This window comes from Felis catus, chromosome B3 (assembly GCF_018350175.1).
Source record: "Felis catus isolate Fca126 chromosome B3, F.catus_Fca126_mat1.0, whole genome shotgun sequence".
Taxonomy (NCBI): Eukaryota; Metazoa; Chordata; class Mammalia; order Carnivora; family Felidae; genus Felis; species Felis catus.
The window spans coordinates 135,573,640-135,588,307 of NC_058373.1; the positions used below are offsets into that span (position 1 = coordinate 135,573,640).

The 14,668-nt window shown below is 49.8% G+C and overlaps 1 protein-coding gene across 1 annotated transcript in view; it reads right to left on the reverse strand.

The window, feature by feature from the left end:
* Positions 1–371: 371 nt before the first annotated feature.
* Positions 372–14,668, reverse strand: part of LGMN (legumain) — a 36,423-nt gene continuing 22,126 nt past the window's right edge. The window contains exons 4-14 of the mRNA XM_003987931.5: positions 13,797–13,878; positions 12,018–12,103; positions 10,630–10,705; positions 9,861–9,923; positions 9,009–9,075; positions 7,813–7,931; positions 7,637–7,726; positions 5,412–5,612; positions 4,156–4,326; positions 1,180–1,247; positions 372–911 (exon numbers count right to left, since the gene is read on the reverse strand). Of these exons, the coding sequence (XP_003987980.2) occupies positions 869–911; positions 1,180–1,247; positions 4,156–4,326; positions 5,412–5,612; positions 7,637–7,726; positions 7,813–7,931; positions 9,009–9,075; positions 9,861–9,923; positions 10,630–10,705; positions 12,018–12,103; positions 13,797–13,878 (1,066 nt within the window). The 3' untranslated portion in view covers positions 372–868. The remainder of the gene's footprint in view (positions 912–1,179; positions 1,248–4,155; positions 4,327–5,411; positions 5,613–7,636; positions 7,727–7,812; positions 7,932–9,008; positions 9,076–9,860; positions 9,924–10,629; positions 10,706–12,017; positions 12,104–13,796; positions 13,879–14,668) is intronic.

Consider the following 14,668-nt stretch of genomic DNA (forward strand, 5'->3'; position numbering starts at 1 on the left):
AAGTTGGGCAGTCTCTGCCCTCCAGGAGCTGAGATACCCCCTCCCCAGTAAAGGCAGATCTTGACAGGTGCTGTAAGAGATACAAATCAACACAGAAAGGGGAGAGGACTTTCGATGAGGGGGTCAGGGGGCCAGGAGGAAGTGGAAGAAGGTTCAAGGGAGACATGGCACTTCACATACACCTACAGAACCTACCACACACAGGAAAAGGCACTCTGGGGCAAGAGGACCAGTAAGTAGCAAAGGCACAAGAGGCTGAGAAATCCGAGAAGTACAGAGGGACAGGAAGGGCAGAGCCGTGGGAAGGGGTGAGGGAGCTGAGGCCCAGAGCATACACTAACCAAGTCAGGGGCCTGAAATTAATACTCAGATTCCATTATAAAATTTTATTTTTTGAGATTTGCCCATTATTGATAAATAAGATACAAAAGCAATCAAAAATCATGAGATTTCCTAAAAATAGTTTTCCATTTGGGGCATACATCCCTCTTCGATAAAATCACCCTATCTGCTTCAAATTCCGCAGAACAGAGACTTTCACTGGCTACAGAGGCTCCAGTGAACTTCCTGCTCCTTCAAACCAATGAGCACAAACACCTCCCAAGAAGCAATTATACTCAACACAGAGCTTTCCCCACACCAATCTGTGGTTTTATAGGAGCATCACACGGGACCTGCAGGAGGCTGGGGAAGTAGGCAGTGGTGAGCAGGTCTCTGTGCAAGGCCTAGAGGGTGGCCCGGGAATGTCCGCGCTCCCCAGGAGGGCCTGGGAGGCTCACCTCCCTCTTGTTCTACCTCTTCTGCCTGGATTAGCACGCGTTCTGAGCAGCAGTGTTCCCACGTGGAAACCCGTCAGGAAGGCAGTGTTTCAGTAGTAATGAAGGCACACCTTGTCCATGGACAATTTTATTCTGTGCAAAACAGGAAGAAGAAGTTGGTGACCCATGTCAACTCTGAAGAAAATTAACACAAACCTAATCCAACCTGGAACAGGTCATCCTTTATGACGGACCCACCCAACAATTATCTCACGGAGGATGCATCAGTTTTGGATTCCTCTCCCGTGAGAGGGGGTGGCTGGCAGAAGTAAAAGTGTCCACTTGCAGAAAAGGTTTAGCAATGCTGCTTGCTTCTACTTTTGGAATGACACTGACCCTGCAAGGCCCAGGGCTGGCTCACCTGTCAATCGGATAAGGTTTTTCACAAAGGTTGACCAGCACGTACAGATGTCTCAAAGCATACTCGTACTAGAGGAAAACACCAAAAAAGACATCGTCAAACACCATCACCACCACACAAGCAACTTCTAACCTGGGAATATCCCACTGTTGTGGTTTTGGGGGGAAAGCACCTCGATCTGTGCCTCTTGAGCTTCTTCAGCTCATGGATGCCCCCTCTCCACTTTTCGATAATCTGGAGAAGATTCATGGGCTCCCTCTCCTGTGAAAAATGCAGCCCTGCCTGAGGGCTGGCGAGCCTCCCGGAGCGTTCTCGGTGCCGGGCCAGGCCTCCTGACTGAAGAGTCCACATGGTCCTGCTCCCTTCTATTACCTAGGACCCCCCCACCCCGCCCACCTGGCTTTTGGTTCTGGGAACCTCATTCTGGGAGGGACACACTGATGAGAGATGGATGGGGAGTGGATACCAAACTGGATGGCACGCAACAGGTAAGACTGAAATAACCGAGATGTTTATCTTGAAAAACCTCCAGGAGAATCTGAGAACTCTCATGGGGAAGAAGGAGCAGACTCATTTTGTGTGATTCCAGAGCGCAAAAGAGTAACACCACCAGGGCGCAGTTGGTTAAGCGTCCGACACGTCCGACTTCGGCTCAGGTCATGATCTCACAGTTCGTGGGTTCAGGCCCCGCTGAACAGCTGTGCTGACAGCTGGGAGCCTGGAGCCTGTTTCAGATTCTATGTCTCCCTCTCTCTCTGCCCCTCCCCTGCTCACACTCTGTCTCTCTCTGTCTCTCAATAATGAATAAACCTTAAAAAAAAAAAGTTAAGAATGGATCTTGAGAAGTAAAATTTCTACAAACTTGTAATACATTTATGTTTAGTAAAGTTAAAAAATATTACATATAAGCAAGAAGGTGTACAAATCAAGGGCATAGCTCAGTGAAATTTGAAAAAGTGAATATATGTGTATAACCACCACAGATGGTCCATCATCCTAGGAACCCCAGAACCTCCTAGAAGGTCCTTCCCAGTCATTAATTGTACTCTTCCCCAAAGGTAAGCAGTAATTACCAACACCAAAGATTCATTTTGCCTGTTTTTGAATTTTATGTAAATGGAGTGATGCTGTATATACATTTTTGGGTCCGTGTCTTTTGCTCAGTATTGTATTTGTGAGGTTCATCCATGTGGTATGTTGCAGGAGCTGGTTCATTTTCACGGTTGTACAGTATTTCATTATATGAATATACCGCATTTGTCAGTGCTGTTTTTTTTTTTTAATCAGTGCTACAATTGAGGGACATGTCTGTTCTAGTATTTGGCTATTTCGAATAGTGCTATTAGGAATGTACTTGTACTTGACTCGTAGGACAGAAGTGTGGACACTTCTCTTCAGCATATACTCAGGAGTGGGACTGCTGGGTTATGGAGCAGGCCTAACTGCAAATCTACCATAAATGGTACCAGTTTTCCACAGGCGGTGACCAACTTCCACTCCCAACAGCAATGAATGAGACTTCCATTCGCACCTCGTCATGACCGGGAGTCATCGTTCTCTGTCTTTTTCATTTTAGCCATTCTGTTAGATTTGCCTTTTTCGTGTTCTGTTTCGTGTGTTTGTTTGCATTTCCCTGATGAATAATGAGGGGCTGCGCCTGTTTTGTTGTGTGTGTGGCCATTTGGGTATCTTTCTTTGTGAAGTTTTTATTTAGCTCCTTTGCTCATTTCTCACCTGGCTGTGTTTGTGTCTTTCATAAAAATTCATTAGCATTAAAAACACGTATATAAAAAAAATTTTTTTAAAAAGAGTGACACCACCAGGAGACAGTGCATTTATTAAATGAGGGGGACATTTTTAATCATTTAATAGGTAAGAAAAATACTTTCCTTTCAAAGGTAAATAAATGAAAAAATAAAATCGAGAGCTTCCAAGTAATGGAGAGCGACATCCGAAGTGCCAAGGACTCCATCTCTGGAAGCATTCAAGCATGACCAGGTGTGCCCGTCACGGCCCGACAAAGCTTTCTACGAGGACGGAAACATTCTACAAAATTCTCCAGTTCGGCAGCCGCTGGCCGCCTGTGGCAACTGTACAAGTGAAATGTGGCCGATGCCACTGAGAAACTAAGCGTTACATCTTACTGCGTTTGAATTAATTTAATTCATTTAAGTTGAAATGTAAGTAGCCATACGAGGCTGGCAATTACCGTACCAAAGAGCACAGCTCTAAAGCAGAAGTCGGCAAACTTTTTCTGTAAAGGGCCGGATTGGAAATATTTCAGGCTTTGTGGGCCGTATGAACTACTCGATTCTGCTGCAGTGTGAATGCAGCCATAGACACGATGCCACAATCAGAGCAGGGCCGTGTTCCAATATAACCATTTATAAAAACGGGCTGCGGGTAGGATCTGGCCCGTGGGCCGGTTTGCTGACCCCCTTCCGTAGGAGGATCCCGGCATCACGTAGCGCTGACCACAGGCGGCTTCCCACCTGACGTTCTACAATCTGCAGAAGCTTGTTACCTTGTCCTCCACGGGCCAGCACCTGACTCCAACAATAAGGCTTGGGGAGGGGTCAGAACAGACCCGAAAGGGAGAAAGCCTATGTGACCGGTGTTTGGCCGGGACAGCACAAGTGTACAGAGAAGGAATGCACCTTCAGTCAAATATAAATGGGAGTTGAGTCATGACTGGTAAGCTCCTACCCACAAAACAACTGAGTGTGTCTGGGGCCAGGATTTATGGTCAGTGAATTTGGCTGAACTTCCTTCCTCCTCTCGTCCCTATCAAAGGCCTCTGAATGAGTCCATTGTTTCCTCAGCCTGGATGGAACCTTCTACAAGGCAACGCATCCCACGTGATTTCTAGTGGACAACCTTAATTTAGCTTTAGGGGTTGAAGACACAGGGAAAGGCTAAGTTGACCCAGGGGAGGCAGGGTGGAGCAGCCAGCGGCCCCCGGGGGTCCGGGCTTACCGTGGGTGAGTGCCAGTTGAAGCAGTGTGTGCGGAAGTGAGACACGGCTGCCTGGTAGCAGTCGTGCGCCGTGAGCTCGGCCCTCTCAGACAGCAGCCCCTCCGCCTCAGCACCGGACCTCACAATCAAGGAGACGATCTTTTGCACTGACTTCTCGATGACATGCCTAGCCTGTGAAGAAACACATCTTTTCAAAATGTACCTTACTTAACGCAGTCTCTCCTGGAACCCTGGATCAGGTTAGGAGCCCATTTAAAGGCTTCTCTTCGTGCAACTGCTAACCCAGGATGTCGAAAGAGATGCCAACAGAGGCGTCCTACAGAAGGCAAGAGGTTGTGCACGCGAGGCTTCTGGAACAGCTAGAAGCCTTTAGAAATACCCTGCCTTTCCGATGTCTTCTCGCACAACGTTAACATTTAAATCTAAATACCTGAAGAGCAGGCATGGCCCACTCTGAGAAGAGGAGGGGGACGTAGAAATTGTGCCAAAGTAGACTGTTGTCCCACAAACGGTGCAGTGTGTTCACAGGCACTTTGCCTCTTCCAGAAACCACCAGACAGATAGAGGGGCACAGAGCGGGGCATCGTTTCCTTCCCAAATGATGAATAAAAAAAAATACCTTCGCACAAAATGAGTTTATTACTGCTATTTCTAAATCGGTTAATATTTTTAAAATCTCAGTGTTCAGGGGCTCCTGGGTGGCTCAGTGGGTTGAGCATCCGACTTTGGCTCGGGTCATGATCTCATGGTCCGGGGGTTCGAGTCCCACATCAGGCTCTGTGCTGACAGCTCGGAGCCTGGAGCCTGCTTTGGATTCTGTGTCTGCCTCTCTCTCTGCCCCTCCCCTGCTCACACTCTGTCTCTCTCTCTCTCTCAAAAATAAATAAACATTAAAAAAAAATTTTTAATCTAGTGTTCAAGTAGCAAAATAAAAATGTCTTCTAAGCAACTAGGTATAAAAGGGAAACACCCACATGCCATGACTTCTTAGCAGGATACAGGAGAGAGAAAGAGGTCAAGGTCAGCTTACTAATGAATAATGAAGATGAGGACAGCCGCTGCTCACTCCTGTTACAGAGCACAGACTAGTCTCCTTTCCCACATACCCCCATGTGCCAGGCGGAGTGGCCCCAGAGTGCTGTCACCTGGCTCCAACAATGCTGGATAACTGTCAGGAGGCAGAGACCAAGTTCATACATGCTGCCCGGTGAGGCTGGGAGCAGTATCCGGAGATGGTTCCTTTAACCACTACTTACGTCCAGATGCCTGTGGATCTTCTCCACGAGGTTCCTGGACTCCTGAAGATCATTGGTGCTCATCAGCTTCCTTTTCATGATGGTGAGGGGCACCTCAGGGCTTGGGGTGAGGTCAAGGTCCTTGACCGGAGGCAGGGAGATGGGAGAACTGGCTTTGTGTTTCATACCCTGAAACTGCATCACCTTCATGGAAGAGATCGACTGAGGAGAGAGGGAGAGAACCAGTCTGAGTGGGAAGAGTGGATGTGCCACACATACCCTGGGTCCCGCCTCTCCGAGGGAGGCTCACAGTTCATACCACGTGGTTTCAGGACCACCAAACAGCCACAGTCGCAGCCAGAAAACACAGGCCTGGCCCTCAGCAGTGAGCAACGCAACACATTTGAGCTCCTGAAATCCACCAATGATGAACTTCATCTAGGGGCACCTGGTTTCAGGACCACCAAACAGCCACAGTCGCAGCCGGAAAACACAGGCTTGGCCCTCAGCAGTGAGCAACGCAACACATTTGAGCTCCTGAAATCCACCGATGATGAACTTCATCTAGGGGCACCTGGGTGGCTCAGTCAGTTAAGTGTCCGACTTCGGCTCAGGTCATGATCTCGTGCCTTGTGGGTTCGAGCCCCACGTCGGGCTCTGTGCTGACAGCTCGGAGCCTGGAGCCTGCTTCGGATTCTGTGTCTCCCTCTCTCTCTCTGCCCCTCCCCCATTTTCACTCTCTCTCTCAAAAATAAACATTAAAAAAATAAAATAAAATAAATATCCAGCATCCTTTGGAGGAGAACTGCTAATTATTTCATATATAGACGATCCTTACTCCACAGTCATGCAGAGCTGGGGCCAGAGTCGTTTCAACCAGTGACGACCTGGGTTGTGCTCCCCTATCCATGTTAACCTGCCTGTCCCTAGAGACCAGGAATAGGAAAGTGCAAAGCGTCCACTCAGGTTGCGGCTGAGGCCTGGGTCCAGCCACAGAGGGCCCGGCTGACAGTCGCGGCCAAACAAGCACGATGGCCACACTCTGTTTGCCTGCACAGGTCACTCCAGACTGGATCCCAATCAGAGGGAGAGAAATGCTACAAGTATTCTTGTTCCTAAACCAAGCAACAATACTCGAAAAAAGTTCTAAGACAAAAAAATAAATATACAGAAACATGTAACATTTGGCAAAGATCCGTCATACCTCTTCGACCAAGACCAGGAAGGGCCAGCGCCGAGGAAATCACAAAGTGAACAGGAAGCCAGGGACAAGGAGCTGTGGCTGGGTGCCCTCTCCCCCGTGAACCCCCCACACGGCCAGGGCGGTGCCACGTCTGACCCTGCCTCGCCCAAGTCACCTCCCCCCTTGCCTTCTCTCTGCTCCCCGCTCCGGAACCCCCACTCAGAAGCCCGGCCAGGCCCGTGGCATCCTGAAGGTCTGTCTCGTGGCCTCCAGGCCCCAGTCCACACTCTGTCGGGGACGAGCTGAAGGCAGCTGGCCTGACCTGCTCACAAGTTTTTCTAGAAGGCCCATGCTTGCATCACAGGAACGGGTCTCAGCCGGCGAGCACTCAGATGGCGGCAGGCCGCTTGGGGAGTGGTGTCTGGTCACATGGAGAGGTACACAGACCACCTCCTTCTCTGCGCATCCCAAGGGCTGCCCCCCCCCTCCCCCACGCCCGCCCGTGGTGGCACGTAAGGCCCAAGCCTTCAGCAGACACCTGCTGTGACCTCTGTCTAGGCAGCCCTGATCATCTTACCCATTTAACCACCTAGGTCCCTTCTGGGCAGTGGCGGGGAGGGGGAGGGGGGGAGCAGAAGTCCCTAAGTTCTAGCCAAAGGGTGAAAGTAACAAGTACAACGTGCAGGATGTGGGGTCCTAGGAGGCAGAAGCTTTCAATCCAGAGACCTCTTAGTGTGTGCCAGCCCTGTTCAGTGCTTTGGGTGCACGACCTTTAATTGTACACTGAGGCTCTGACCAAGGAGGGAAGGGAGATTCGGCGAAGCTAAGGAGCTCACCCCAAATCTCACAACTCTGCGAGTTTGAGCCTGGTAAGGTCCGACTCCAGAGCCCAAGCCCGGGGCCCAGGATGCAGTTGGCTGTGAGAGGCAGGGCCATCGCCACCTCGGCCATTTCTCCCCTGGGTCCCCATCTCTCTTCGCCAAGATATCGACGTTCCAGGCGAGTCAGCCTGAGGTTCGGGAATCCACGGGGGGGGGGGGGGGGGGCAGGCTGCCCTTCTCACCTTGTTTCCATACTGCATGACGTGGCTGGTGTTGGTGTGGGATTTCACCAGCTGGTACTGCTTGTGGAGGGTCTCTTTGGTCAAGTCCTCCTGCAAAGATGCAAACGTTGAAGTCCTCTGACAAGTCAGAGCTGACGGCTCAGCCTCAGCTGGACGGCCGGACCCTCGGGACTCACCACATCCGAGTCCTCCATCCAGTTGACGCTGTACCAGTCCCCCAGGTACGTGGACCTCTTCTCGTCATAGTAACAGGCATAGGACGACTCGGTGGGGTTGGCAGCCGTGGTCGCGTAAACTAGTAGGAGTTAAAGACATCTTTTGATTATGTTCTCCTCTCTGCCGTGGCTCCCACCCGATGTGTGAGCCTCTCCCTCCCGCCCGGTGTGATCAGAGCTCGCCACCTGCCAACAGCACGGGCAGGACAGAGACACGGCCGTACCCAGCCCTGCTCACTTGTTTACAGCAACTGCCTAAGATGAAATGGGGAAGACAGAGAAGCTGGCTAACGGACGCGGCCGGGTGGTAATAAGCAGCCCGCATGCTTGTTAGGATATTGAGTGATTCTAGAATAATCTGAACCATTTCAATAGCTCTGGAAACTTGAAGAACATGTACCTAATTTCATTTCTGGAGAAAGCTAACATTTACCAAACAAACGAACACTTTGAATATACACAATAGCTACCGTTTACTACCCAGCTGCTATGGGCTCAAAATCGTGCTGGGTAAGTGGTATCACTTAAAATGCAACTCTCCTGGGGCGCCTGGGTGGCGCAGTCGGTTAAGCGTCCGACTTCAGCCAGGTCACGATCTCGCGGTCCGGGAGTTCGAGCCCCGCGTCAGGCTCTGGGCTAATGGCTCAGAGCCTGGAGCCTGTTTCCGATTCTGTGTCTCCCTCTCTCTCTGCCCCTCCCCCGTTCATGCTCTGTCTCTCTCTGTCCCAAAAATAAATAAACATTAAAAAAAAAAAAAAATGCAACTCTCCCAACAGACAGCATCTTCATCCCCATTTCACAGACGGGGGTAACTGAGGGCCAAAGAGGGTAAGTCAACTGCCCAAGATCAGATGGCCGGCAAGCAGTGCATCACAAAGGGACCAGAGCTGGTCCAAAGGCTATGTGATCTTGGAGTTAAGTAGCTTTACTAGAACCTGGAAGAGCACCATGAAGCTCACATCACATTCTTTGTTTATTTATTCTTTATTCCTGCCCACAGTAAACCCCTCACCCCCGCTTCTGTGCACCAGGCTGCCCTAAGCCCCTGCTTATGCACACCGCCCGGTTCTTCACGTCGGCAGAATCAATGACCAACTGCGCCACCGAGCAACCTGCCCACCCAGCCTGGCTCAGAGGCCAGCACGACCACCACGTACCATTGATGTCGGAGGGCAGGTGGCGCATCATGGACCCAGACTCACAGGCTTCGATGTAGAACACCATCTGTGAGGTGAAAGAGACACATGACCTCACACCCTGGCCAGGCACGGACCTCTCACAAATGCGGGCTCTGCTCACATTCCTGTCCCATCCTTAAGGGTCTTTTAGTTCTTGCTTCTGGGAGAGATCTCTGCCGTGAGAGGCTGCTGCTGGAGGCTACAGAACCTGCTGTCATGCGAACCGGAAGGACTCAAATCTATTCATCGCTAACAGACGAAAATGATCCATTAGTTGAAATGGTGCAGAGCGAATGGTGCCATAGACAATGCTAAGGAAAACTGTTCCACCGTCCAGTTCAGGGAGACGGTGCGGCAGGCCCTTTCCACATTTCTATCACGTGCATGCCCGAGCTGGTCAGTTTCTACAAAGGGTGCTACAAGGGCGAGCAACGGCCAACGTGAAAATAAGACGATGGCGTTTTCCTCCCCGGCTGCTCCCAGTTGAGGTCAGTGCTAGAACAGTGGTCTTCAAAGTGGTCCCTGGACCATCAGTATCCATGTCAACTCAGAAAGGCAAGTTCTCAAGCCTCTCCCCAGGCCTCCAAGTCAGACTCTGGAGGTGGGGTCCATGCTTTGTTTTAACAAGAGCTCCAGTGATCCTGATCTAACAGCTAAAGCCCTAGAATTACAACAGTTTAATCCCGGGAAACCAGCGGTCAAGACCGATCCCAAGGAGACTCCCCAGATAACAGCCATCTGGGGCTGGGGCAGTCACGGTATACGGCAGGCTGTGCGTCTACTGCCCTCCTTGTACTCCTCCCCGCAGGCTGCCCCAAGCGCTGACGTTACCTTTTGGTACATTTTGTGTTTGTACATGTACTGGATGGTCTTATTCAGATCCTTTACGTGAAGCTGAAACGTAAGAATACGGACATTCAGACCAACATCTCCAGAGAACCCCCCTAAAAAAGTCCTAATGATGCTTTGTAAATTGTTATTTACCGGTCCTTAGAAAGAATCACGGTGAACAGCACTATCCCGAAGTGGCATCTCATGTGTTTTATTCAAATATTTAAAAAGGGGAAGAGAAGGGCGCCTGGGTGGCTCAGTCGGTTAAGCATCCGACTTCAGCTCAGGTCATGATCTCACACTTCGTGGGTTCGAGCCCCGTGTTGGGCTCTGTGCTGACAGCTCGGAGCCTGGAGCCTGCTTTGGATTCTGTGTCTCCCTCTGTCTCTGCCCCTCCCCCGCTCATGCTGTCTCTGTCTCTCTCAAAAATAAATAAATATTAAAAGAAAAAAAATAAAAAGGGGACAAGAATGTGCTCTCTCTTCCATCACTTCGTCTGAAGCGTTCAGAGACCGTGTTCTATTACTGCCTCTACTGCAATGCACCCAGGTCTGGAGACCTTTTACTAAGGCTCAGATACGAAGACAAATGTAGGCAAAACTTGCCAGACAGATTTCAAGCCGCTACGCGTGTCCCCCACACTCACCTGCCACACACAGAAACCAACCCTGGCAGGACATGAGAAACACACATCCCAGGTTTCATGTCAATGCCAAGGTTTTGTTTGCGAGTCTCCTACTTTGTATTTATAATTTTAAGGAAAACTCACGTCGTCATTAGGAAACACCAGTATTCCAGTAGCTCCATGATCGGTGAAGTAAACGAACACGTGATCCCGGGGGCCGCTGCCGAGAGAGCGGGACACACAAGGTCAAAATTTCCACTATTTCACTTCGACTTCTCTGAAAAGTTGCTCCATCCAAAAAGTAAGAAGATGCTCCAGGACTATGGTCTACTGTTGGGTGGTGCCCTCTGCTCCTGCTGAGGGTGATCCTGAACCACAAGGCACATCCCAGAGCCTCAGAGCTGTGAGTTGCAGTCCGGGAGGAGACATCTGCCGGGTGGCTTGGCTTATGGACCAGGCATGATTCGAACAGTGAGGTCCTTGGGGCGCCTGGCGGCTCAGTCAGTTGAGCGTCTGACTTTGGCTCAAGTCATGATCTCAAGGTTTGTGGGTTCAAGCCCCACATCAGGCTCTGTGCTGACAGCTCAGAGCCTGGCGCCTGCTTCCGATTCTGTGTCTCCCTCTTTCTCTGTGCCTTTCCCGCTCATACTCGGTGTGTGTGTGTGTGTGTGTGTGTGTGTGTGTGTGTGTGTCTCAAAAATAAATAAATATTAAAAAAAAAAATTTTTTTTTCAAACATTGAAGTCCTTTGGCAATCGGGCCTCATGCCAGCGGCCATACTCTCCAACCAGATTGCCCTAAGATGAGGGAAGGAGGTCAGCACACACAGCTGAACACAGTCCTTCAGCTCAGACTTCTTCCCTTCCAGGCCCCTCAGCCTGCACGCAGTCTGCCCACTGTGTGCCCGGCCCACCTGCCCATCCTTGTGCCCACTGTTCCCTTCTGGCATGAAAGGAACAGCACCATTTGCCAAGGATCTGAGAGAGTCTGAGGGCATGTTACTGAAGTCCCTGACATCACTTAAAGTGCTACATCAAGAGATGCTAACAAGCCATCGGTCACGGTCACCCAGAGCCAGCAGCAAGCAGTGGGGTGGTTTTCCCCAGGATGAAGGTGAGAGCTGTGTATACGCATGTACGCCTCTCCCCCACTGGGCTGACCTCGAACACAGCACAGAACTGGAAGGCCAGACCCTACGACCTGACCGGCTGCAGGGCTTCCCGCCTGTCTCAGTGTTTTGTGCTGGCAGTGAAAAATACCAGCCCTAGGATCGTGGACAACAAAAAGCAGTCGCTTCAAGTGACAGAGAACATTTCATTAATGATAATGAAGGACCCTGGCTCCTAGCGTTAATTCAGTACAGAAATACGCTCCCCAGTGAAGCCATCACTTCCGTGCGGCGTGTCGTAAGTCAGGACAAAGCTCCCGCTCTGTTACTTCTCATGAGTAAACAGGACGGGAGCAAAGAACAACACCTATTTGGGGGCCAAGTCATTAGGATAGTGTGGGAGCCTTTATAAAACAGACATTACCTCTTCAAGACCTTTCCAGATCCTTTGCCCTTCACTGCTTCTTCATCACCTCTTAACACAGCAAGGAAATTTTCTGGGGTCACATCCTACACAGAATTTGGAAGTCAAAATCAGACATAGGTGTCATTCTCAATCAGAGCATCTGCTGAGTCTGTAGCAGACCTGAGCCAGCGGTCCACAGATCTCCGAGGCTCAAGGTTTAAGAGCAAACACTTTGGAACCAAGGTAGACCCAAAGCAAGGCCAGTGTTTCTGGGGCCTGTGCATGACCTCTTCTCAAATATCATCTTGCCTTTGGCTGATGGCAACTCAGCGAGCCCGCCTTTCCTTCCTAAACATCCCAGAGTCCGTGTGCGGAAACCCAAAGATGCTGGTAGGTAGGGACACACAGCCAGGGAAGAGCAAAGCACCTCAGAGGCACAGCAGAAAGGGAGAAGCACCAGCACTGGGCCTCCCTTTGCATCCAGCTTGTTGCCTAGGAGGTCAAATCCCAAGGACACTTGATGTCCTTAAAGATTTTATAATGCTGATGCCTGATCGTTTAAAAAAGCAATACAGGGGCACCTGGGTGGCTCAGTCGGTTAAGCATCTGACTCTTGATTTCAGCTCAGGTCACGATCATGGGATCAAGCCCCAAGTCGGGCTCTGTGCTGCGTGTGGAGCCTGCTCAAGATTCTTTCTCTCTCCCTCTGCCCCCCTCTCCTGTACATGCTCTCTCTAAAATAAAAGATAAAAATAAAAATAAAGCAATACAGAAAAGTACAAAGGGGGGAAAAATCACCAAAAATCCTACCCCCTACCACTAAGATTCCAGGTATTTCTTTATCACACTATATAAAAACAATTTCATAAAAATGAGACCATCTATGTTACAAGCATGATGTGTTCAATTCAACTGTGCTGGAATTTAAAAAAAAAAATTGAAAGAATTGCTGAATTTCAGATAGATGCTCCTTTATTACCAAGAATATTAGTTCCTAAGAGATCCCTCTACAATCTGGAAAACCATGAGGTGGCAGTCATTATGGTATCTTCAAAAATGTGTCAATTGATAAAGCCTCGATCAATTGGGAGGGATAGAATTCAATCCGGAGCGATATAATTCATAAGTGATACACAATTACAATTAATGAAAAACTATCTCAGCAAAATCCAGTGATGCTTTCTTTGCACCAGGGCTGGTGCTGAGAAAATCGATTTTCAGAAAAGAGCACAGCTCTATAATCAGATTAGCAGCAAGGATCTCTGCTAAGATCTCAAGAAAATCAGGTATTGTTGAAGGAAATCCATTATCAGGCTTAAAGTAGAAGACTAGATGGGGCACCTGGGTGGCTCAGTTGGTTAAACGCCTGATTCTTGATTTCGGCTCAGGTCACGATCTCAAGGTTTGTAAGTTCAAACCCCACATCAGGCTCTGCGCTGACAGCGTGGAGTCTGCTTTGCGATTCTCTCTCTCTCTCTCCTTCTCCCTCTCTCTCGGCCCCTCCCCCACTCACGCACGCATGCTCTCTTTCTCTCTCAAAATAAATAAACTTACAAAAAAAAAGACTAGAAACTAAAGATCAGTAGACTACAACTTACTTCTAGCTTTTTTCCTTTTCTTTCCTCAGCTTTCTTTCAAAACTCTCAGAAATTACTCAAGTGCAAATCTTAATACCAACACGAAGCACCGCCCGGAAATCAGTGTCGCGAGGTTCTGATCCCGGAAATGCGAGAACGAGGGGCGTACTGTCACTGAAATGAACACAAGCCCTGCTGGCTCCAACCTCGCACCCCTCACCTCGCCGGTGTAGTCCTTCAGGACCCCCGCGTACACGTCTGAGCCATTGGGTCTGTTGATCACGATTCCTGGCGTGGGGTTGCTGAAGAAAACAAAGAAACCGAGGGACACATTTGAAGCACGTGGTGTGATATGGCTCTGAAATCTCTCTTCAAAACTATGCCCCCGTTACGTACAAAAACAGTGAGTGACCACGTTTGTCAGAGACCTTTCTCATCACCTGCACAGCTGCCAACGTGCTAGTGACTTTAGAGCCTGGGGGTCTCAGGCAGCCCACAGTTCTCCGGTTCTTGGTGGGAGCAGTGAAGGGCTGTCCTGAAAATGACAGGTGTGGCCGGCCTCCTGCGGGAACCGTACGGCCTTCTGGGGGCAAGACCCGAGCGAGAGATGTCTCAGAGCAAAGCTCTTTACAGAAAAAGATGGGACGGAAGACAAGACTTTAATACAAGAGCTCAGGCGAGAGAGCTCAGAATGGACTCTGTGCTGTCGTGTGATCAGCCGTCCTTGGCCACAGCAGGGAAAACAAGGAGTGGGGGAGACTAGCACCGGTGCAGTTTAGTAGCCATAATGCTGCTCCTGATCTCAAGACGGCAGATAAGCAGGCACGAGACGACTATTTGTAAAGCTGAATTCAACAAACAATAAAAGCAAATTAGCACAGAAAGAAGGGCAGTAGGATCCAGCCTACAAATAAGAGTCTCCTGCGCCCAGGGCCACCGAGGCAACCCCCCTGTGCTGCCTGCCCCTGCTCGGAGGTCAGGAATGAGCACCGCAGAGCCCAATGGTGAGTTCTCCAAGCTGAGAAGGAACCTACACTTTTTTTTTTTAATTCTTTTCTTGATGTTTTATTTGAGAGAGAGAGAGAGAGAGAG